At 48.0% G+C, this 23,398-nt stretch overlaps 1 protein-coding gene and 1 long non-coding RNA gene across 27 annotated transcripts in view; both read left to right on the top strand.

The window, feature by feature from the left end:
- Positions 1-23,398, top strand: part of LOC127482730 (monoacylglycerol lipase ABHD2) — a 709,665-nt gene that overhangs the window by 239,656 nt on the left and 446,611 nt on the right. For 19 of the 26 annotated variants that reach the window (XM_070054462.1, XM_070054456.1, XM_070054448.1 and 16 more), the window contains 2 exons: positions 3,463-3,562; positions 6,114-6,313. The exons of the other annotated variants lie outside the window; for them this stretch is intronic. In XM_070054462.1, the coding sequence (XP_069910563.1) occupies positions 6,120-6,313 (194 nt within the window). In that variant the 5' untranslated portion in view covers positions 3,463-3,562; positions 6,114-6,119. The remainder of the gene's footprint in view (positions 1-3,462; positions 3,563-6,113; positions 6,314-23,398) is intronic. 26 annotated transcript variants of the gene reach the window in all.
- Positions 6,320-23,398, top strand: part of LOC138844733 (uncharacterized) — a 36,641-nt gene continuing 19,562 nt past the window's right edge. The window contains exon 1 of the long non-coding RNA XR_011381004.1: positions 6,320-23,135. This is a non-coding gene — a long non-coding RNA (uncharacterized lncRNA). The remainder of the gene's footprint in view (positions 23,136-23,398) is intronic.

Below are 23,398 nucleotides of genomic sequence, written 5' to 3'. Positions count from 1 at the left end.
AAACCCCAGTGATTTTAGCATTCATAGAGATTTGGGAATATAATATTTCCTCTGTACTGTCCGAAATTGCAGAGTGAAATGGTCCAGAAAGAACAGTAGGGTATACTGTTCTCTCAGGTTAAAGAAATCCTGAGGCAGGTGATCCAGCTCTGATATGCCTGCTCCTTTGGATCATCAGGGACCCAGACTTCTATCTGCTTTGCTGTCCTCTTAATGGGGCTCCTGGGGTGACCTCAAGGTCACTTCATGGCCAGAGATGCAGGAAGGGAAAGGGGCAGGAGAAGTCTTAACTTCCTGCCTTTTAGGGGCCTCCCCCAAAAATCAGAGCAACCTTGTAGAACTGACCAGAACTGGGCCGGTGCCGCGGCTCACTAGGCTAATCCTCCGCCTTGCGGCGCCGGCACACCGGGTTCTAGTCCCGGTCGGGGCGTCTGATTCTGTCCCAGTTGCCCCTCTTCCAGGCCAGCCCTCTGCTGTGGCCAGGGAGTGCAGTGGAGGATGGCCCAAGTGCTTGGGCCCTGCACCCCATGGGAGACCAGGAGAAGCACCTGGCTCCTGCCATCGGATCAGCGCGGTGCACCGGCTGCAGCGCGCCAACCGTGGCGGCCATTGGAGGGTGAACCAACGGCAAAGGAAGACCTTTCTCTCTGTCTCTCTATCTCTCACTGTCCACTCTGCCTGTCAAAAAAAAAAAAAAAAAAACCAAACAAACAAACAAAAAAAACAAGAACTGACCAGAACTTAGTCACCTGGACTCACTGAGCTGCAAGGGAGGCTGCAGTCTAGATTTCTCCAGCAAGGCACATTTCCCAGGTTTCTGCTACTAAAGTCAGATAAGAAAAATAACACAAGAAACTTAACTATTGGGAAACAATCAGCAGTCTTACACATTTTCAAATCTTTCTCTATGGGTATACATGGGTACTTCAGAAAGTTCCTGGAAAACAAAAAGATACATTTATTTTGGTGGAAAAAAAAATGAAATCCAGAGTGTTTTCTTTTTAATGATACATGTTTTCCATGAACTTTTTGAAGATATGCATGGATTTCAGAAATGTTTGCATCAAAATAAACTTCCCTTGTAATTCTTTTTTCCATGAATTTTTGAAGTGCATTATTTGAGAGGCAGATTTACAGACAGAGAGAGGGAAAGACTGATAGAAAGGTCTTCCATATGCTGGTTCACTCCCCAGTGGCCACAGCAGCCAGAGCTGGGCTAACCTAAAGCCAGGAGCCAAGAGCTTTTTCTGGGTCTCCCACGTGGTACAGGGGCCCAAGCACTTGGAGGTGCAGGTGGAGGCTTAGCCTACTATGCCACAGTGCCGGTCCAATAAAAATATTTTTGAATATTCAATTATTATAGAGTTACCCAGGACTAGAAGGGACCTTCAGTAGTTCTCTACCAGGGTTTCATATTCAGATGCTTACCCAAACCATTCAGGTTCTAAACGTCTAAAGTAAGCCAGAGGTCAGTGATGAGAAGAGAACATGTCCTGTCTGAAGATCTGAAGGGGACAGCGGCAGCCTGGCTCCACTCATTGTCCCCATATGAGAATGCTGGCTCCCTGTTCGGCCAAATGTTCTGATTTTGTTTTTTCAAGGGAAACCAGAAGCATACACTCATCAGAAATCTGGTGTTTGTAACTTGCCAATTCATAAGTTCAGTTTTTCAAAATGGCAGTCAAATGCAACACAACCCTGGTACTGCCAGTTCAGGGTCTTGGGTCTGGTCCGTGCTGTAGATTTTTCTCTGCAGTCCCTGCCTCACTGTCAGCTGTGGCAGATTTATCCCAGAATACTTCACAATGCTCATGGAAAATGGAATTAAGAGATGAGGTTATTTGGGGTGCAAGAAGGTGTTGAATCCATGCATAGTTTATTCATATTATGCATTTTTGATGAACTTTTTGAAGACCTGCTGTATGTGTGGGTTTCCACATTTTTTTCTTCTTCAGTAAAATTGACTTCTTGGGGCTGGTGCTGTGGCATAGAGGGTAAAGCCACTGCCTGCAGTGCCAACATCCCATATGGGTGCCGATTCAAGTCCTGACTGCTCCACTTCTGATCCAGCTCCCTGCTAATGTGCCTGGGAAAGCAGGGGAAGATGGCCCAAGTCCTGGAGCCCCTGTACCCATGTGGGAGACCTGGAAGGAGTTTGAGGCTCCTGGCTTCAGATCTGTCTAGCTCCAGCCATTGTGGCCATTTGGGGAATGAACCAGCGAATGGAAGATGTCTTTCTCTGCTTCTGCCTCTCTGTAACTCTGCCTTTCAAATACATAAGTCTAAAATGAGGGGTGGGATGATGGATTGACTTCTTTTTCCATTAATTTCATTTTCCATGAACTTTTTGAAGTCACCTCATTATGAAGAGATTGTGAAAATCTGAAGTTGAGCAACGCCACTGTGAAGGTTAATTGATTCTCTGGCTTTGGTTTTGTCAGTCATTTTTCATGTGGTGGAATCAGACGCAAATGGGCTTAAATCCCAGCTCTCTCTTTACTGCACTGCACCTTGGGGCAAACCTTTGGCATTTCGTTTGTGTTCTCTGTACCAGCTTGCTTCTCTCTCTTTCCCTACCTTTCCTGCTTCCATCTATGTAGCCAAGGGTGGATCCTGGCTTTTGTACCCACCAACCATTTGTCCTGGCGTGAGATACTTAAACTTCCTCAGTTTCCTTCTCTGTAAAATGGGGTACCAACAAGATCTACCTCGTAGGGTATGTGAGGAATGAAACACTGGGCATGTGTACAGTGTGAGGAACGGTGCTTGGCACCTACGTAGCTCTGTGAACATGTTCTGTTCCCTGCATGTTCTCGTTTTTGCTTCCTCTGCTGCTTGTCTCCCAGTGGGCTCAGTGCTGGTTCCCTGTCTCACACTGAGCCCTTTTCATTCCGAGTGCCACCCACCTCCCTGCCTGCCGCCAGCCTCTGTCCCCTGGTCTGGATCCAGAGCTGGCAGGCGCTGCAGCCCCTACCTGTTCTGTTTCTGCTGCCTTGTTTGTCATTCCATCTATGCCTTTTACTTTCCCCGCCCGTATTTCTGCTCTCACTGCTGAATGTTTGGGAGAAAAGGAACGGCTCCACTGGCTGTGCTGCGCTGATCTGAATGAAGGCCTGGTCACACAGAAATGATGCCGGCCCCGTTAGGCATGTGTGAAGGTTATGTTACGAAGTAAAGGATACAAGCAGGGTGAGTTTGCTTTAGCCAGAGTTAGGAGCTCAGCAGTCAGCTTGTGCTGGAAACCAGAGAGCGCCTGTCAGTCCTGCTTGGTTCACAAAGGCCTCCACCAATGAGTTTGGTAAAATGGCCAGACATCCGGGAATTGGGTACACATGTTGTTAAAGAAATTGTCTTTTTCCTTAAAGGACTTTAAATGCAGGGAAACTTGGACTGTGCTTAGGTTTCAGTTAAGTGGCTTCTTTCTCTTTCTTTAAAAAAAAAATCACCATGCAATCTTTTCAGTTTTTAGGTTAATTGGACTAAGAGATCTGACCTGACCAGCCCAACTGTACAGCTCTTCAAGGAAAATTAATATTCTCAGTGAAAGGACGAAGTGACATAGGTATGTATGGCCAAGACTCCGAGTTCTGTTTCTCCTTTCTGCCTCCTGTTTGTTAGCAGTGAGTAGAAGTCTTTTCTAGACCAACAGGGAGACTGGTAAAACCCCCAGCTCTTGTATTACTCTGTTTCTGGTCTGTATTGCCAGCATTTAGTCAAAGAAACTTTGGAATTCCTGATGGATTTTGGTTTTGGCCCTCCACTTACTAGATTTAAAAATCTCTGTTAAGTGGCTGTTTGTTTAACTTTGGTCTCACTAGCAAGGTGGCCAGGCTCTGGCAAGGTGAGGGAGGAGAGCTGTGAGTTAAACCTGTGAGCCCTTTTAGGCCCTAGGTCCCTTTGAGAGTCTTAACTAAACCTGGGAACTAGGAAACTCTACACATGCATGAACTTTAACCTTTGATTTCAGAAAGAGAGAAAGGAAGTAAGTAAACTATCTGTTTGTTGAAGTTCCTAAGGCCTAGCCTCAATTCTAAATGATGTCAGGTTTTTGTTTCTTTTTGTTTTTTTTTTTTTTTTATTTTTATTTTTTTTTTGACAGGCAGAGTGGACAGTGAGAGAGAGAGACAGAGAGAAAGGTCTTCCTTTGCTGTTGGTTCACCCTCCAATGGCCGCCACGGCTGGCGCGCACTGCGCTGATCCGATGGCAGGAGCCAGGAGCCAGGTGCTTCTCCTGGTCTCCCATGGGGTGCAGGGCCCAAGCACCTGGGCCATCCTCCACTGCACTCCCTGGCCACAGCAGAGAGCTGGCCTGGGAGAGGGGCAACCGGGACAGAATCCGGCGCCCCAACCGGGACTAGAACCCGATGTGCCGGCGCCGCGCTAGGCGGAGGATTAGCCTAGTGAGCCGCGGCGCCAGCCTGATGTCAGGTTTTAACAATTATTGTCTCTCCTATGGTGGAAGGCTGCTTAAGGAGCTGTGATCCTCTCCAAGCTGGGAGCCCGGACCAGATTGTCTGCAGTGTATTGAGGTCCTGTATTTGCCAGAGCTGCCTTGAGTTTAGAAAAAAAGATGTCTGAGTCCTCTCTGGATGCGCTGTGTGTCAGGAGAGTTCAGTCCACTTCACCCGAACACATTTTTCTGGGGACTGTTTTGCTCTGCCTGTTCTGTCTCCAGCATTGGCTGCCGAGTTCTCATGATGACTGTTTTCTGCCAAAGCTACTTGTAGCCATTCCAAGGGAAGCTGTTGCCATAGTTACCGAGGCTGTGCAAGTTGCCATTTTCTCCTTCTTATTAGCTTGTGGTTTCCCTGATTTTTAAGGTAGCAGCTGAGGTTCTCTTTCTTCTGAACAGCAAGAAAAATGCTGGATTTTTGTTGCTGTTGCTTTTGTTGTTGATGTTGGGTTGTGTGTGTTGGGAGTACGGCTCTGTGGGGGTGTTTTGTATATAAGGTAAAGCCACCTCAAAAGATCAAAGGTTAAGAGTTAAAAGAAAAATCATGCTTGCATATACATTTTCTGTACTCCCAATTTTATTTTTTAAAGGATTTATTTTTTGCTTATTTGAAAGGCAGAGTTACAAAGAGAGGTAGAGACAGAGAAAGAAGCCTTCCATCCTCTGGTTCACTCCCCAAATGGCTGCAATGGCTAGGACTGGTCCAAAAGCCAGGAGTCAGGAGCTTCTTCCAGGTCTCCCATGCAGGTGCAGTGGCCCAAGCACTTGGGTCATCCTCTGCTGCTTTCCCTGGTGCATTATCAAGGATCTGGGTGCCCATATGGGATGCCAGTGTTGCAGGCCAGGGCTTTAACTTGCTGTGCTACAGCGCTGTCCCATGTACTCCCAATTTTAAAAAATTTTGGTCTACTAGTTGAATTTGGTCCACTTGTTGGCCTAATTTTGGACTAGAGGCCAAGTTAGTTACCTTCTACAGGAAAAAAAAATAATAGTTGACCAAGCTGCATTTCACATCGCCTGAACCCCAGGAGCCAGGACACTGCACCCTGGGCTGGGTGTAAACTGGAGTCGGCAGCAGTGCCTCCGTGGAGCAGGTGGCTAAGTCAAGCCGAGGGTGCTGTATCTCAGCTTGCTGTGAAAATAGAGGTGGGGCCAGGCTGCACCTGCTCCAGCAACCCCATCTCATATTTTCATGCAAGGCTATAAACATAGCACTTAACACACACCTGGTGTACCAGGTGCAGGGTAAGCCTACAGGGGTTCAAGGTGGCCTGTGAACAGAAATCACAGTACTACCCCCAGTCCTGCTCCTAGGAGTCCCTCTGACCAGTCTTAATTTTTCCCACTCTCAAAAAAGCACCATTCGCCTAATTTTGCAATGTGCTTCTCTTGAAAATGCTCATGCAATTAAAAAAATGGCAAACAACACCGTACTGCTTTTACCAGCACTCAGGACTATGTATGTGTGAGTTGAGTTGTTGCCAGTCCACTGACAGCTATAGGGTGCTGATGGGTGCCTGCCTGGGTGGTCCCTATGGGCACATCTGGCCCATGGCACCTGTCGTTGGCCTGTCTCTTAGCACAACGTGCCTCTGTAATGCAGTGTGCTCTACCCACCTTGCTGTGCTTGTGAAACCCACTGTGTGCCTCTGCTCCCTAGAGCAAGATGAACGCCATGCTGGAGACCCCGGAGCTGCCGGCCGTGTTTGATGGGGTGAAGCTGGCCGCCGTGGCTGCTGTGCTGTACGTAATTGTCCGGTGTTTGAACCTGAAGAGCCCCACGGCTCCTCCCGACCTCTACTTTCAAGACTCGGGGCTCTCCCGCTTTCTGCTGAAGTCCTGTCCTCTTCTGACCAAAGAGTGAGTACACCCCATTCCTTTGTTTACCCACCTCCGTGGCTTTGTTGCATGTTCAGAGAAGAATCTCGTGTACCATGTTTTAAGGCGTCATTGGAAGTAGTGTCATTGGTGTTAAAACAGCCACAGTCTTGATAGCAATCTGGTATTTGAATCCAAGAGGGTAGGAGAGAGAAGCCCATCTTTGTTGCCTGGAAACATCCCTTCTTCCACAGTATGATGTCCTCATCCATGCCAAGGGCTCTACAGAAAACAGTAGTCGTTTCAAGGTAAATGGAGAAACCTTGGACAATATTCTAGCCCTTTAGCAAATGCCCTGTTGCCAGTTCTAAGAAAGAGGAACCATCCTTACCCAAAATAATTAATATGCAAGAAAGCACAAAACAATTTGTGGGTAGTTTTCACATGCCTTACTGAAAAATGTACCAAGCTTTAGCTAGTTAGAAAGCACTTTAAAAAAGAACTTCCATTCTACGAAAACCAGGTTGTCCTGTGGAAGCCCGGATCTGTATTTTAGAGGTGACAGGGTGATCTCTGCTTCTGGTATGGGAAAGAACAGTTTAGAATGAAGAGGTCTACACCACCGTTTTGAAGCAGTGCGGTGTTAAGTACGTCCTTGCTGGTGCCTGTGTGTTCTCTGGGGCATGGGCCAAGCCCCACACAGAGCATTCTGTGCCCTTCTCATGTCTCTCTCGCCATTGCTGCCTTGCTCTGTGGCTTGCTCTGTCCTGTGTGCAGCCTCATAGGCCTGCAGCTGCTTGGAGAGCAGCACACAACCGGCAGAGTTTCTAGTTCTCATAGAGTAGCAGAAACTTTCCCCTCTAACCTGATATTACCCCTCACCTTCTCCTTTGGGGGTCAGCGACCCTGGGTGAATGATTCTCTTCTAAAAGCAGACAGATGGGCAACAGTCTAAGATGTCTGAGAGTTCGTGTTCTTGCTTTGTCTGGTTTGGATGTCCAGTTAATTTTCACAGGTGGTTAGGCGACAGTGATGAGCTGTGGTCAGCTATGAGCTCTGGGTGTTCATGTGCGGAAGTTATGACAGTGATGCTGTGACTCCCAAGTCAGAGACTGGTGGAGTGCCATGAATAGCATGCAGTCAGGATTTGGGATTTGGAACTGCCCCTGCTGAGGGGACTTCACATTCCAGAAGGTTCCACAATCAGGCATCAGACTAAAGATGTGCTGTTCTTACTGCACTAAAGTCTGCATTGTCCAACATTTTTCGTATTTGAATTTTAGCTGTTTCTTCAATACTTAGCAAGGATAACTCACTCATTTGGGCTGGTTAGTGACATTGGTGCCCCCTTTCAGATTGAGTGGGACCAAAGACCTGCTTCCTTCATCATCTCATTTTTAGAGAGTTTTTGAAAACCAAGGAATTAAATACCCTGCAAGTCTCTATGCAAATGCCTGCAAATTCGTACCCAGTATTGGTTGCTGAATAATTAGAGGAAAGAAGCCACAGAAAAGCTGTATGGCCCAGGCTTTGGAAAAATAGTATATAAGATTTGATTTCATACTAATTGTTCTAAGTATTTTTAAAAGCTGATTATGGCAGCTTTTCACCTCTTTTCTTACTTTGCTTCAAAAAATAGTCTAGACACATTCAACCCAACAGTTTCTCTTGGGTTTTTTTCCCTTCCCCTAGCAACAATGAACCTAAGGTGCTGACCCAATACCACTTGTCCTCTGTTGAAATGGCCCACACCTACCTGCTGGTAGGGAGGTGCATCCCTGGTGCCGTCTCCCTGGATTTGGTGATTTAGCACCAACCTGAGCCAGTGGCATCAACGTGGAGCCCCCTGGTCATTGGCTAGTTGCCATGTTCTCTCCTGGCAAAGCCTGCATTGGCAGGGTGGAGGGTCAGAGAGAGCCTAGGTTAAAAGCAGAGCTGATGCTTATTTAGGAATTAGCTCTGGTTTGAAGATGAGTTTCCCCAGAAACTGTTTGCTTCTAAGACCTGTTCCTTTGATTGCGGGAGTGGCCTTCTTGAGCATGTTGGAACATGATTTAAACAGCTAAAATTGCCTAGCACTCTTGATTTGAACATGACAGATAATTAAAGGGCAAAGGGGCTCATTTGTTTTCCCTCCATCTTTTAAATTGCCTCTTATTTCTGATTTGGATCCTAGTTTTGTTTTGCTTTGTTTGAAGATTTATTTGAAAGACAGAGTTACAGAGAGAGAGAAAGGGTAGTCTTCCAGTCTTCAGATGACTGCAACAGCTGGAGCTGTGACGATCCGAAGCCAGGAGCTAGGAGCTTCTTCCAGGTCTCCCATGCAGGTGCAGGGGCCCGAGGACTTGAGCCATCTTCTGCTGCTTTCCCAGGCCATATAGAGAGCTGGATCAGGAGAGGAGCAGCTGGGCCTCCATCCGGAGCCCATGTGGAATGCTGGCACTGCAAGTGGCGGCTTTACCTGCTAGGCCACAGCACCGGCCTCTGGTTCCTAGTTCTTTAGGAGTAAGCATGTCCTGCGTTCATGTGGCACCTCACCACAGTGTTGTCACATGATTCATTCTTTGTTATTTGAAATGTGTTGAGTACCTGTCATAGGCTTTGTGCCATTTAATCCTCTTGACAGCCTGGAGGTTAGATTCATTTTTCTTGTCATTTGAAGGATGAGGATGGGGGAGTAGCAGAGTAGGAAACCAAACACAAACTGCCTTCTTCCCCCCGGGAAGTCCTGCACCAGGACTTTCTTCAGGGTGCAGGCAAGAGAAGCAAGGCAAAGAGCAGGAGGAGGCCCGCCATGCTGAGAGCCACCAGCAGGACTGGCCCCCGAGTGGCCATTCCTTCCCGAATGCTCCTCTTTGTATTTTGATCGCTCGGTCAGAAGCCACTGTCCCTTGACGTTCCTTCTTTCCCTGGAAGTCACATCTGGAGTAGCCTCTCATGTTTGGAGCTGAGGGCAGGAGACGTATCTGTTGTGGGTGAGAGTGCCGCTCCTGGGACTGTCTCCTGTGCAGAAGCCTGTAGCCTGTCTTCACCCACGCTGTCCGGGCAGCAAAGTCCACTCAGCCGATTCACAGCAAGCTCAGGAATGCTGGCTCCAGGTGGCCAGTCAGTATGACTTACGTGATAAGAAGAAAATATCTTCTCGCTGTGCTGGGATAAGAAAAAAGTGGGTGAAAGGTGAACTGTAAAGCATATTATGAAAGTAAGGATCTGTTTGAAGGCAGTTTACCCAAAGATACAGTGTAAGTGAATCCTTTAATGTCCAAGGGAAAACTCTGCTTCAGTGGGATGTTGTGTCTCTTATTCACTTAGCAGCAGGTCAGTGTTTACCTAGTGAGTCTTTTTTTGTTGTTGTTCTCATAGTGTTTGCTTTCAGTGAAACAATCAGGCCAAAGCTCAGTTGCAAATTATGAGGAAGTCTTGGTGGTGATAGGAATCTCCAGTGTTTTCCTGAATAAAAACTCCAATGCATATTCCTTTTCTTAATGGAAAATAAAGCACACACAAAAATCATCGGTAATTCCCCTGCTCACAGGTGACGTGCTATGACTGTTTTGCTGGGTTTTTCTTCTGCATGCACTTCCCCTTCACAAAACCCAGATAAGGGAACTTACAAAAATGAAGTTCCTGGAAAAATGGAATTAAACCATAAATTTATTTTGATATTAAAAAAACCTTGAAAGTCATGCACAGTTTTTCGAAAAACACAATTTCCATGAACTTTCTGAAGTTCTCTCGTGTAGTGTTTGGTAACTGCTTTGACACTAGTGTGCCATGAACATTTACAGATCCACGTTGCCAACACTCTGTCTGTCGAATTCTGTCATCCGCTCAGCTCTGCTCGTGGCTCTCGGCAGCAGTGGTGTGGATCGAAAGCTTGTGTTGAGACTGAACTAGCATATAAACCTGGAGTCTACCCCTAAAGAGCTCTGGATCCTGGACAGAGCGAGGGCTCCTGTGGTCCTTGATTTCCTTCCACGTCAGATGAAGCAGGCAGAGCTCCTCCGTTGCCCCCAGGCACCAGCATCCTCCAGTTTTGGTACCTTTGCTTCATCAATTAGCATCAGAGAAGTGAGGGCCTCCCAGAGGAGGGGCCCTGGGGAAGGACCCTCAGGAGGAGAGTTCTTGTGTGCCTGTTCCCTCCTAACCATCCTCATACCCCACACTCTGGGACAGGCTGGCACTGTCTCTACTGGACTTTTTAATTTGATTACTGTTTGAGCTGTCGTTTACATACAGTAAAATGCACAGGATCTTGTGCCTAGGTGTTCAGCTGCATAACTGCCACTCCCACGGACTTTTACAGGAGTGTCCCCAGCCACCTCCCTTCCTCTGACCTACCTGTGTGTCATAATGCCACTCAAGTTGGCTTCCCTAAACAGGCCAGCACCCAAGGCACGCAGCAGTGTGACCCCAGCCTGCTTGTCCAGCCTTGTCACTCATTCCCTGACTACTCCAAATCCACTTCTCTCCCCACCAAAGCTCCTTTAACTCTGCCTGCAAGAGAAACTTAAAGATGAGGAGCATCAGTTCTGAGCTTTCCCTGACCTGCCCCACCCACCCCTGCCAGAATGAGCCCCACTTCTATGTCCTAGGGTGTGGTCCCCCAGCTTATAGTGGCTTCTTCATGCTCCCTCTTGTTTCGTGAGAATTTCTGTCTCTCTTTTCCACAAACCAAGAGCCACACATTTAGGGAGACCACTGGATCCCTGGCAGTTCCAAACCAATGCTGTCCTGCCTTTTATTTTCCATAAACACTTGTGTTTATGGAAACTCACTTGCTGCGAGTGCTTGGGCACAAGAAACTGCACTGTTTCCAGCTTGTTCTGTGATACTCTGAAGAAGCAGTTGTATCTTTCACTCTGGCAGAGGTTTGTTTATCTGGGGAGACTGTCTCCTCTTTCCTGTCTGTGGAAGAAGATTGATTGTTTTTGGTTTTGGTGTTAGTTTTGGGTTTTTGTTTGTTTGTTTGTTTTGGTCTTAAACTCAGGGCAGCCCCATGTATGAGCAAATGGCAGTTTGCAACCACCACCCTTCTCTATGGGCCTGGCTCAAGTTTCTTTCATCAGCTCTGGGTTAAAAGGTGAAGACAGGGTGCTGGCGCTGTGGCACAGCGAGTTAAAACCCTGGCCTGCAGCACCTGCATCCCATATGGGCATTGGTTCAAGTCCTGGCTGCTCCACTTTGTATCCAGTTTCCTGTTGGTGTGCCGGGAAAGCGGTGGAGGATGGCCCAGGTCCTTGGTCCCCTGTGCCCATGTGGGAGACCCAGGGAAGACTCCTGGCTTCTGGCTTTGGATAGGATCGGCTCCAGCCATTGTGGCCATTTGGAGAGTGAACCAATGAATGGAAGGCCACTCTCTCTCTGTCTCTGCCTCTCTCTGTAACTCTGTCTTTCAAGTGAATAAAATACATCTTTAAAAAAAAAAAAAAAGGTGAAGACAGGCAGCAGGTGCCTGTGTCTGGGAGCCTACAATTAAAATTTATACATCTCCCTGTGGGATGTCAGGCTGTTCCTTTTTCACTCCTTAGCAGGCTTGTTGTGTGGGTTGTGCTGTCGCTAAGAAGCATGATGGAGCACTTAATCAATAGAGAAGCCTAAAAAATGGATGCCTGCAACACCCAGGAGCCCCTGCAGGTCTAGAGAAAGGAAGCAGCATGATCAAAGCCAGAGCCACATGCGTGGGGAGGAGTGCTTCCTTGCCCAGAGATCAAAATACAGCTAGGGTCATCCAGCTGCCACTCATGCGAACAAGAACTGGGCACTGCTGTTCTCTGTGGGTTTGAGTGACACCTGAAACTCAATGCAATGGTCACACCCAGCCAGAAATAACATTTGGCTCTGCTGTGCCCAGAGCTCTCTCTGGGTGTTTTCTCTTGGAAGGTGCTCCCGACAGAAGAGAATAGCAGAAATCCTACACCCTTTCCATAGAGCAGCATGGGTTCCTCTTCTGTGGTTTCCCCACTTTTTTCCTGACTCCTCAGCACCTGAGACCCAAACAAGAATCCCCTTGAAATGTTGTTCTCATCTTTAGTAGTTCCTGTCTTTAGTTTCCTACCAATAGTAATCCAGTGGTCTTAGTTCATGAATATTGAGGATCTCTGGGAGTTGCTGAGAAGTTTTTTGTTTGTTTGTTTGTTTGTTTAAGATTTACTTTAGCTATTTAAAAGGCAGAGACAGAGAGAGAGATAGAGACCTATCTGCTGGTTCACTTCCCAAATTGCCACAAGGGCCAGGCTGGGCCAGGCTGGGCCAGGCTGAAACCAAGAGTCTGGAGCTTCATCCAGGTCTCCTATGAGGGGGCAGGGGCCCAAGCACTTGAGCCATCCTCCACTGCTCTCCCAGGTGCATCAGAAGGGAATTGGATCAGTTGAGCAGCCAGGACTGGAATGGTACCCAAATGAAATGCCGGCGTTGCTGGTGGCAGGTTAACCCACTTCACCACACCACCAGGCCCTGCGAAGGATTTTTAAAAGGTCATTTTCTCAATATTTTTTCATTGTGTAAATTTTCTTGAGACACATCATTTTTTTATTGATTTCCTCACAACTGTGCTTCCTATTTCTGATAAGACTGAACAAATCTCCTTTTATTTACTTGAGAGGCAGAGGAACAGAGAGAGATAAAGCACAAGCTTCCATCTGCAGGCTGACTCCCCAGAGGCCCACAATTTCTCTCCTATGCCCCACCTGCTGGACCTCAATCCAGGTCTTCGACATGAGTGGCTGGAATACGACTGCTTGAGCCAGCAACTGCTGCCTCCCAGGGTCTGTGTTAGTAGGAAGCTGGAGTTGGGAGCCAGACCTGGGAATCAATCCAAAACACTGCAACAAGGAACACTGATGTCTCAACTGCTAGGCCAGACGCCCACCTTCAAATCTCCTTTGAATTTTTCCCTCTGGCAGTCCCAGCTCCCTCTCAATTGCTCTCCTACATGTTCACTTCCTAATAGTAAATGCCCATGTTTCTTTTGTCTACCCCAGATAAAAGCCTGTTTCTATGTATATAGCTATATTTGTCATAGATGTGCAAGATGTGCTATTTTTGTCCTAATGTAGCAAGGAAGCATTGAGTAACTGGAAGTACCCTACACAAGAGCACCTCTCTGTGAGAGTCTAGGATGTGCAGTTCTTCTCCAGATCTAAAGAGCACAGGACTCATTATGCAAACTCCTACTCTCCTGCACTTCGCCTCCCCGCCTCCTTTTACAAGGCCGGTATTGGCAGTGGAAGTGCTAAGGCAGAGGCTGGGGTTAAGATCTTTAATGTGGACAGTCAGTGTTTTCTCAGTCTTAAAACATGAGGCTGATGCAGCTTCATAGGATGTCTTCTGAGTCAGATTGCCACCCTTCCTGGGGCCTCTCCTAGGTAACAATGCTGGAGCCAGTACAAATTATTCATACGATCATAAAAGTAAATGGCAAATTGAGTTTAAAAATGAGTTTACTTTGGTACAAAAAAGTTGTGAAATCTCAGGCAAGCATTTAATGCGGCCTTTAATATGCTAATAGGGAGTTGGGGGCGGGTATTGTGGCAGGGCAGGTTAAGCCTCTTTGGACTCTCACATCCCATTATTGGGAATGCCTGGGATGGAGTCTTGCCTCTGTTTCCAATCCAGCTCCCTGCTAATGCACCTGGGAGTCAACAGATGATGGCCCAAGGACTTCAGTTCCTGCCACCTAAGTGGGAAATCTGGATGGAGTTCTGGCTTTGGCCTGGCCCCCACCTGGCTATTGCAGGCACTTAGGAAGTGAGATAGTACATGGAAGATTCTCTTTCTTGCTCTCTCTCTCTCTGACTCTCCCTACTACCACCCCCATTCCTCTACTTTTCCAATAAATAAATTTTTAAAAATAAATAAGGCAATAAACTAATAAAATGCGGGTTAGGACACGCACATCCATTACTGGAATGCCTGGGTTTGAGCCCCAGCTGTGCCCCTCATTCCAGTTTCCTGCTAAAGCACTCTCCAGGAGGCAGTAGGTGATAGGTGCTGACTCAAATAATCGGGTCCCTGCCACCCACATGAGAGACCTGCATCCTGGACCAGCCCCAACTCTTGCAGGCATTTTGGAAGTGAACCAGTGGAAGGGAGTGCACTCGCTCACGCACATGCACGTGCTCTCTCTCTCTCTCTCTCTCCCTTTCAAATAAATAAATTGAAGAAAGAAAATTGGCTACTGCTAGGGGAGTGGTGGACTTGTGGACCTCCAGCATGTCTTTGGCTAGAGATTTACTACATCCACTCTTACGGGAAGAAGAGAAGAACCGGCTAGTTCAAAGTTCAGATTCTTTGTGGATGTCAAGTGTTACTGCAGGATTACCACGGTTTCAGCCACGCTCAGACAGCGGTTCTTTGTGTCAGCAGATCAGCAGTGCTAGAGGGGAGGCCGGACCCCCAGAAGGCTGATCTGTAGACAAAAGCACCACTGGTGACCCTCACAGCCTCCTGGGCCGTGTTTTCTCATAGGGAGCCTTATCGTAAGTTCAGGAATCTTAGTGACTCTACCAAGATACTGTGATTATGTGTGATTTTAGCAGGAGTACAATAATTATCTCCGTTTTTCTATAAACTTTTCATTATGGGAAAAAAAAAAAAAAAAGCAAAATTTTGAAACCCAGGCATTGTTTTTTCCACAATCTTTTTGAAGACCCTCCTCAGAGTGAGCTAAAGCTGAAAAGAATTTCATTATGTTGGGCTTAAAGTCCTCATATTTCCCTCTTGGTCACAGACATTCCAGATCAGATTTAGGTCTTTCCTCCTTGGCCGAACTGTGCAGCTTTGTCCTTTTCACAGGACGAAGGCCCAATTTCCAAAGTCTTGACCCAATTATCCATTTGGCGAGCCGTGCAAGTGCAAGTATTTCCTTAGCGCTCGTGGTACACGAAGTACGACGGAAGAGGCTCTGCGGTGCTCCAGTGCCCTGACCGCGTCACCACCAGACCTTCAGAGCGCACTGACCTGAAAACTCTCATGAAGAAAGTTCTTGAGAGCTGAAAGGCTGAAAATCATCTTTATTGGGCCCACGTACTGATTACCTTCAATGAAGTCAGTTTTCAGATGACTTCAGCTTGAAATAACTTGTTTCTTATTTATTTATTTAAGAAATGAGAGTTACAGACAGTGAGAGGGAGAAACAGAGAGAGAGGTCTTCCACCCACTGGTTCACTCCCCAAATGGCCACAACGGCCAGAGCTGCACCGATCCAAAGCCAGGAGCCAGATGCTTCTTCTGGGTCTCCCATGCGGGTGCAGAGTCCCAAGCACTTGGGCCATCTGCTAGTGCTTTCCCAGGCCATAGCAAAAAGCTGGATTGGAAGTGGAGCAGCCGGGACTCGAACCTGCACCCATATGAGATGCCGGTGTCACAGGTAGAGGATTAACCTACTGTGCCATGGCACCAGCCCCAATAACTGTGTTTCTGATAAAAATTGTCCAAACTGACACTGTCAAGGTGAGAAAGTTGAATTACTGTTCTCTGTCACTAGACTGACCAGACATCCCAGTTTGCCCAGGACTGACAGGTGCCCAGAGTATGGACTTTGCCATGCTCATACTGGAGAAGTCCCAGAAAACAGGAATGAGTGTCTTCTGCCGTCAGATAGATGGTGAGGTTCTTACGAGTAGGGGTGTACTTGGTGGTGGGTATTTAGTTTGCCAGGGGCAAGGTTTAATTTAACTCTGGGAGGTTGCCCGCCTATACGGTGTCTGCCTTGGTCACACCAGGGAGGAAAGTGCCACCATCTTAAAGGCCTCCCATACTGAATCCAAATAACCAAGCCAAGTCTACCACAAAATGCATCCACTCTCTCTGACCTTGAGCCAGATTGTATCTTCTCATTCCTGCCTTCTTGCAGGAGTTGCTGAGGCTTGAAAGATCTAAAAGTCTCCAAAATGTGCAAGAATCCTTCAGCTTAGCTCAAACAGAAGAAGGCTCATCTGTGATGTGCCCTGTAGTCTTTAAAAGCATCAATGGCATGGCTGGTGCCGCGGTTCACTTGGCTAATCCTCCGCCTGCAGCGCTGGCACTCCGGGTTCTAGGTCCGGTTGGGGCGCCAGGTTCTGTCTCGGTTGCTCCTCTTCAGTCCAGCTCTCTGCTGTGGCCCAAGTGCTTGGGCCCTGCACCCACGTGGGAGACCAGGAAGAGGCACCTGGCTCCTGGATCGGCGCAGCACCCCGGCCATAGTGGCCATTTGGGGGGTGAACCAACGGAAAAGGAAAACCTTTCTCTCAGTCTCTCTCTCTCATTGTCTAACTCTGCCTGTCAAAAAAAAAAAAAATTTTTTTTTAAAAAGCATCAGTGGCAGTTTCCAAACAGTGATGAGCCTCTTCCTGCCTCCCCTATTCATCATGCCTGGGTTTATGCTTCAGGGCTCCGTGTGTATCAGAGAAGCAGCAGAAGCATGTGCTACAACTGTTGCATCACACAGTGGCAGAGCCGGGTCATACGGATGGCTCCTCACACAGGGTCCCATTGCCCAATCATCCCTCTGCCGGGCTAGGCTCCCAGGTCTGTCTTGATTCACCATCGTCCTTAACTTTTAACTTTACTTAAACTACTTTATTTAGGACAAATTTACCTTACAGGGTTTCGCTGGAGTAAGATCCACTTTTACGATCTTTCTCTGATATGTAGTTGACTGAAAATTGCTTCAATATCCAGAAGCAAGAAATGAACTTCACTCTCTAGAAAGTCTAAAATTCCTGAGGACAGCTAAATTTTATGGACTTCTCATGTCTTATTGATCCTGTAAATCCAGAGGTTACCAATTTTGATCTCAAATTTGCTCTCTTTCTCTGCCTGCTTATTGGCACAAGCTCCCTCTACTATGGTAGATAGTATCTGTTATATCATAAAGCAGAATGTACTTTGGATAAAGTATAATTAAGACAGTCAGCTGACTTTGAAAGTATATTCTAGAGGGTAGGAAAAGTAGGATTCCTGAACTCAGTGCCAGTCACCCATGGGGGTAGGGAGTGAAAAGATGACCACTTTATGCCCCAGCTTCTTCTGGAGCAGCAGAGGGTGGAGAAGGCAGGCACTCCCTCAGAAACCCAGGCTTCTCCAGCGTTGTCAGGAACACTGTCCTGCAGAGGGAGCTTGTTGTGGGCACTGGGCTTCAGGATCAGAATCGATTAGGTGGTATAATATCTATTCAAGGAAAACGTTCTCCATCCACACACCTCTAGGAAGCTATTCCTCGTACAGAAAACTGGGGTCCTTGCTTCGGCATGATGGACCCTAGTGCCACTGTGTTGCCACCCCAGTGACTGACATCGCCTGGGATCCGCCTGCAGCGTCACAGTGAGCTGGAGGAATGAGTCAGCCATCGTGGCAGCTTGTGAATCACCCCAGCTGTCTACCTGGTGTCATTTCCTAATCATAGAGTGAGCTCCTGGGACAGCATGGCTCCATGGCGTCAAGCCAGAGAGCTGAACTAACAAGGTAGCCATTACAAGAGTCTGTAATTGAAGCATTTCGGAAACCTCACCTCCAGCTCAGTTGTTGGTCCAGAACCATCTGCGGCCTCCCAGGAAGGCAGAGTTCAGTGAAAAGCAGCAGATTATGTATTTTTCCATCTTCCCACTGGGTACCAGTGTCACTGCCTTGGCCAACCTGACTTTCCTGTGATAGGAAATTCTCCTGCTGACAACACCCACAACTGGTGTTTCGGCAATTCCTTAATACGCTGAAGGAAGAAACTCCATTAAAAAAAAAATTTTTTTTTTTTTTAATTTGAAACCTGCCCAAGCCATAAACAGTATGGACTTTTCCTTCCTTGGTGTTTGAATAAAGGAAGATTCTTCTCAGTGAAAAAAAATCAATTAATGTGTATTTTTATAACCAGTCAATTAATAATACTTCATAACCTGCTCTTCCAGTCTGTTTGCTGTTGGCACACCATACTTGCCACCTTGTATACATACACCCAATTCTTTGTCTTCTACTTCCACATTGTCTTTCCATCAGAATGCTGCCCGCCCTTCAAGGCCTTCTGAAATCCTAGCTCTGCAGGCATCTGTTACCTTTCACCTACCTTCTGGTTCTTTTGCTCTCCCCTAGCAAGATGTTAACGATGACTTTACACACGTGTATCTTCTCCACACCTGTATCCTGAGAGGCTTACCACTTCTTCCGTAGTTGGTACACACTGATGTCCGTAGATTGTCTTGGTGGGAACATGTGATTCAAGTGTCAGGATAAGTAATTCAGGTAAGCAATGAAGGAGTTCTGCGAAGGAGGGAGGTGTTATTATGCCACCTTGGATGAGGAGGAACTGCGTGATCCTGAAAGATTACTCGGCTCTGAGTGGGTGAGTCAGTATAAAGAGCCAGAGGTTGGCCCGAGCATGAGCCAGTGACACCAGCCATTTAAGCAAGTGTCTCTGGCAGAAAACCAGTTTGGACTTTCAGACAACACTCTTCACCCATCCTCATGTGTCCTTCTGTCCTATGGGCCCTCCACTTCAACCAAAGGAAGAAGACAGCCGAGGCCTACCGCCACCGGCACACTTCCTCATAGTCATGTCCCTGGCTGACCCCACAGCCACTCTGCTGCTGTCTCCCAGTTCCGTGCATCTTCATATGGCTGGACTTTGACCAGCTCGCTTGTACTTTGCAAAGATGAACTTGATACTGTTTGCATAGCATTTGGAACTGCCACTCAGTCTTGCCCTTTGATCTTGTTTGCTAATAAACTTACCTGTCCCATCATAATTGCTTCCGTGCCAGCTCCAGGCCATGATCTGGCGTGACAGAGGCTGTCTGACTATACCAGAAAGTCCCAGGTCTGCAGGGGAGGAAGACGAGGTCACATCATGTACAGTCCTAAATCCAAGACAGGAGGAGTTTGGACTTAGTCCTGTGGGCACTGGGTGTTGGTAGGAGAGAGAAGGATGCAGGCCTTTCAAGATAAGATTAGTGGTGTTGGCAGATAGTGGGATGGCCTTGGGCATAGCAGGGAATGGCTGAAGCACAGAAAATGTCAAGGTTCCCAAGCGGTGGAGAGAAGAATGCAGTCATCTACAGAAATTGAGAAGTCAGAAGGGGAAGCTGCTTCCTCAGGGAGAGTTGAGTTTGAGGCTTGTCTGTTGGGGTGCGGTTGTGCAACAGAATCTAGGTGTGAGCTCAAGGCCAGAAATGAGATTCCAGATCAGCTAGAGGTAGAGGAGGCTGGAAGGAGTAAGGGGCCAACAGACACTGAGGGCAGGTGGCTGAGGGAGGTCCTGGTTAGGAAGGGAGGAGGAACCCACAGATGAGCCAGACATAGGCAGTAAGAAAGCTAGAGGAGAACAAGGAGCCCCAAGCACTGTGGGAGCTGCCAAAACTCAGACAGGAAGAAGACTGAGCAAGGGCCTCTGACCTTGGCCAGAAGGACTCACAGAGTTTTGAGGCTGTGTTTTCAGTTGTAACGTAGTCAACTCAGCATTAAGACATAACTGGGGGAATGTAGGAGGTGTTTAGCCTAGCCGTTCAGCTACTGGTTAGGACATCACCCTGCACATCAGAGTGCCTGGATCCAATGCCCAGCTGCAGCTCCTGACTCCAGCTTCCTACCGGTGCAGACTCTGGCAGGCGATGGTGAATGATTCAAGAGGTTGGGTTTCTGCCACCCACGTGGGAGACCTGGATTGAGTTCCTGGCCCCCACTTCAGCCTCCTGGCTGTTGCAGGCATTTGTGGGAGTGAACCAGTAGATGGAGTGTTCTCTTTCTTTCCTTTCTTTCTCTTTCTCCCTCCCTCCCTCCCTCCCCTCTCAAACATTTTTTAAACAACATAAGTAAGTGAGGAGACAGAAACTAGGAAAAGGAGGAGAAAAATGTAGGAACCCGGAGAACAGCAGTTGGAATGAAGGTTCCCCAAGAGTGAGGAGGTAGGTGCCGAGGTGCCAGTGGTCGCCCAGGGCTCTAGAGCCCCTGTGATGGACGATCCTGGTGCCTTCACCTTGCGGAGTATTTATTTCCTCATTTGTGAGACAGAGTAAAAGTCCTTATTTCATGGGCTCAGGATAGGGAGAAAGAGGCAGTTTGTGAAACGATTTGTAGGCTGTGTGGCGTGTGTCAGTTTAGTCAGCATAGCTGCTATTTGATCTTCATATTGTTAGGCCAGTTGTACCAAGGACACAGGGCATCATGTACACAGAGTTCATGCAAGAATATTCAAGGTTCATGCAAGCTCCTTGGAGGGAAATATTAGCCTTAGACATCAAGTAGTGTTCAGCCCTGGTGACACTGAAACATTTAAAAAGGAAGTCTTCCTGGCCACTTTTTGCAGAGGAATGTCTGCAAAAGCACCATGATATTAAACTGGACTCTGTGTTAGCCGAGTTGGGCTGGTTTATGCTGTGGTAACTGCCTGCCAAATCCCAGCGTCCCAAAGCCTCAACAGTGTCTCTCACCTGCGGCGTGCTTGCTTCAGTGCGCAGGAGCGCTTTGTGGATTGCTGTCCCACTAGAGCAGCTTCCCACAGAGGTGTCGGCTCAGCGTGTGCCTCTGTGGTCACCAGCAAGGCGGAAAAGGGGCGGGCACCCCACACGCTGGCTCAGAAAGGCAGCCGCCCAGCAGCGTCCCTGTGTCATTCCCCTCCGGTTCCATTGGCTCAAGTGGGGCTCATGGCCATGCCTCACTTCACCTGTGTGTCCAGAAGCAGCGAGAACGTTGACAGCCACAGACAGCTTAGCACCCGTGTTTGGTGAAGCTCCTCAAGTCTGTCCCTCGGTCTCCCTCCCTTCACCGGTCGTTGCCTCTGCCTTCGCTCAGAGCGTGGTTGGTTTTGGCGGGAGTAATGCGGTAGATTCACCATCATCCCCTACCCTTCTAATCCCGTCTTGCAGGCCATCAGGTTTCCTTGCTAGAGTACAAATCTGGTCACAGCACACAGCCTCGGCCCTCAGGCCTTCCTTCCCTCCCACCACGTTTCCTGACACCGCGTGCCTTCTCCTGCCTGGGTCTTATTCTTGCCATTCCTTCTACCTGGGGTCCCCTGATACCATCCCAAGTCTCCTTATTCACAAGAATACGTGTACCCGCTCTTTGAGGAAGCCACCCTGGGCTTCCCCTGACACACTCAGAGCCAGTGGTTCTCTGCCAGGCTGTCCTGAAGCATCTAGGACTTCCATAGTAGGATTTACATTCATTTGCATTAAAATTACTTAGTCTTTGGTAAGTTGTGAAATAACTTCCTATCCACAGCTACAAAAATAGCAAACACTTTCCTTTATTCGGTGACTGCCATCCTCTGGCTAGAGTTTAGTGATTCCTATGTATTTTTTTTAAAGATATATTTATTTTTTGAAATCAAAGTTACACAGAGAGAGGAGAGGCAGAGAGAAAGAAAGGTCTTCCATCTGATGGTTCACTACCCAAATGGAGCTGCACCTATCCGAAGCCAGGAGCCTGGTGCTTCTTCCCACATGGGTGCAGGGGCCCAAGCACTTGGGCCCTCTTCCACTGCTTTCCCAGGCCATAGTAGAGCTGGATCGGAAGAGGAGCAGTTGGGACTAGAACAGGGGCCCATATAGTATGCCGGCGTTTCAGGGCAGGGCGTTAACCCGCTGGGCCACAGTGCCGGCCCTGATTCCTATGTATTTTTTGGATCTTCATAAACCTACAAAATAGGTGTTATTTCTCATCCCACCTGTACCTTCCAGATTTTGTTGTTGTTGTTGTTGTTTAAGATTTTATTTATTTACTTGAGAGGTAGAGTTACAAAGAGAGGGAGAGACAGAAAGAGGTCTTCCATCTGCTGGTTCACTCCCCAGATGGCTGCAATGGCCAGAGCTGAGCTGATCTGAAGCCAGGAGCCAGGAGCTTCTTCAAGGTCTCCCACGTGGTTGCCAGGTCTCAAGCATTTGGGCCGCCTTCCACTGCTTTCCCAGGGCATCAGCAAGGAGCTGGATCGGAAGTGGAGCAGACAGGACTTCAACCGGTGCCCATATGAGATGCCGGCACTGCAAGTGGATGCTTAACCTACTACACTACAGGCCCAGCCCCTACCTCCCAGTTTTTAACAAATGGGTAGATACAGACAACACGAGGGAATTGTCCAAAGCCCCAGAGCTGTTAGAGCTGACATTGGACCCTTGGCCTCTCAGCCCATGATCCTTGTTCTCCCTATCCCTTGTGTCATTGCCTAGTAGAGTGTCCAGCACATGGTAGGTGCTGAGTAAATGTTTATTAAGTGAAGGTAAAAATCATAAATGAGTAAAAATACTGGTTCCATTACTGAAATTAGCCCAAAGAAATACTTTTAGAAAAGGTAGCCCAGGGGCCGGTGCTGTGGCATAGTGGGTAAAGCCGCCACCTGTGGTGCCGGCAATCGGTGCCAGCATCCCATATGGGTGCCGGTTCAAGTCCCGGCTGCTCTACTTCTGATCCAGCTCTCCACTATGGCCTTGGAAAGCAATAGAAGATGGCCCAAGTTCTTGGGCCCCTCGCCTGCATAGGAGACCCGGAAGAAGCTCCTGGCTCCTGGTTTCAGATCGGCCCAGCTCTGACCATTGTGGCCATTTGGGGAGTGAACCAGCGGATGGAAGACCTCTCTCTCTCTCTCTCTCTCCCTCTCCCTCTCCCTCTCCCTCTCTCTGTGTAACTCTGACTTTCAAATAAATAAATAAATGTTTAAAAAGAAAAGGTAAAAGCTAAAGTGCTTGATAGAAATGGCAGGTTGAACATACACTTATTTTCACTCCTTCCTGAATCCACAGTAACATGATAATAAAGGATGAAATTCTTAAGACTTTCCAATTAACCAGTTCTTCAGAAGGAAGAGAAGGAGATGGGAGCTGATGAGTGGAAAGCAGACGGGCAAGTGGAAGCTGAGAAGGCCAGAGAGTGAAACGCAACCCTGCAGTAGGGAAATGCCACGGTAATCAGGCCGACTTGGAGGCACTAAGTACCTCTCAGGGTGGGGTGTGAAATGTGTCTGGAAACATGAGGATTGGTGGAAAGTTCCCCAGTCCCCTCCCCTCTCCATGGATGACTGCCCTGTTCCTCCCTGGCAGGAGACTGCGGTTGGGGTGTGTGGATGGGGGCGGGGACGGAGACTGCATTTGAAACGTCCCTGCCACAACCACACTCTCCCAAGGAAATGGGGGGATTCCCTTCTCTGGGAACTGACCACCCAGAGAA

Source organism: Oryctolagus cuniculus, chromosome 12 (genome assembly GCF_964237555.1).
Source record: "Oryctolagus cuniculus chromosome 12, mOryCun1.1, whole genome shotgun sequence".
In the NCBI taxonomy this organism is placed as follows: Eukaryota; Metazoa; Chordata; class Mammalia; order Lagomorpha; family Leporidae; genus Oryctolagus; species Oryctolagus cuniculus.
Note: the sequence above shows the minus strand (reverse complement) of the source record. Positions and strands in the feature narration are given on the sequence as shown.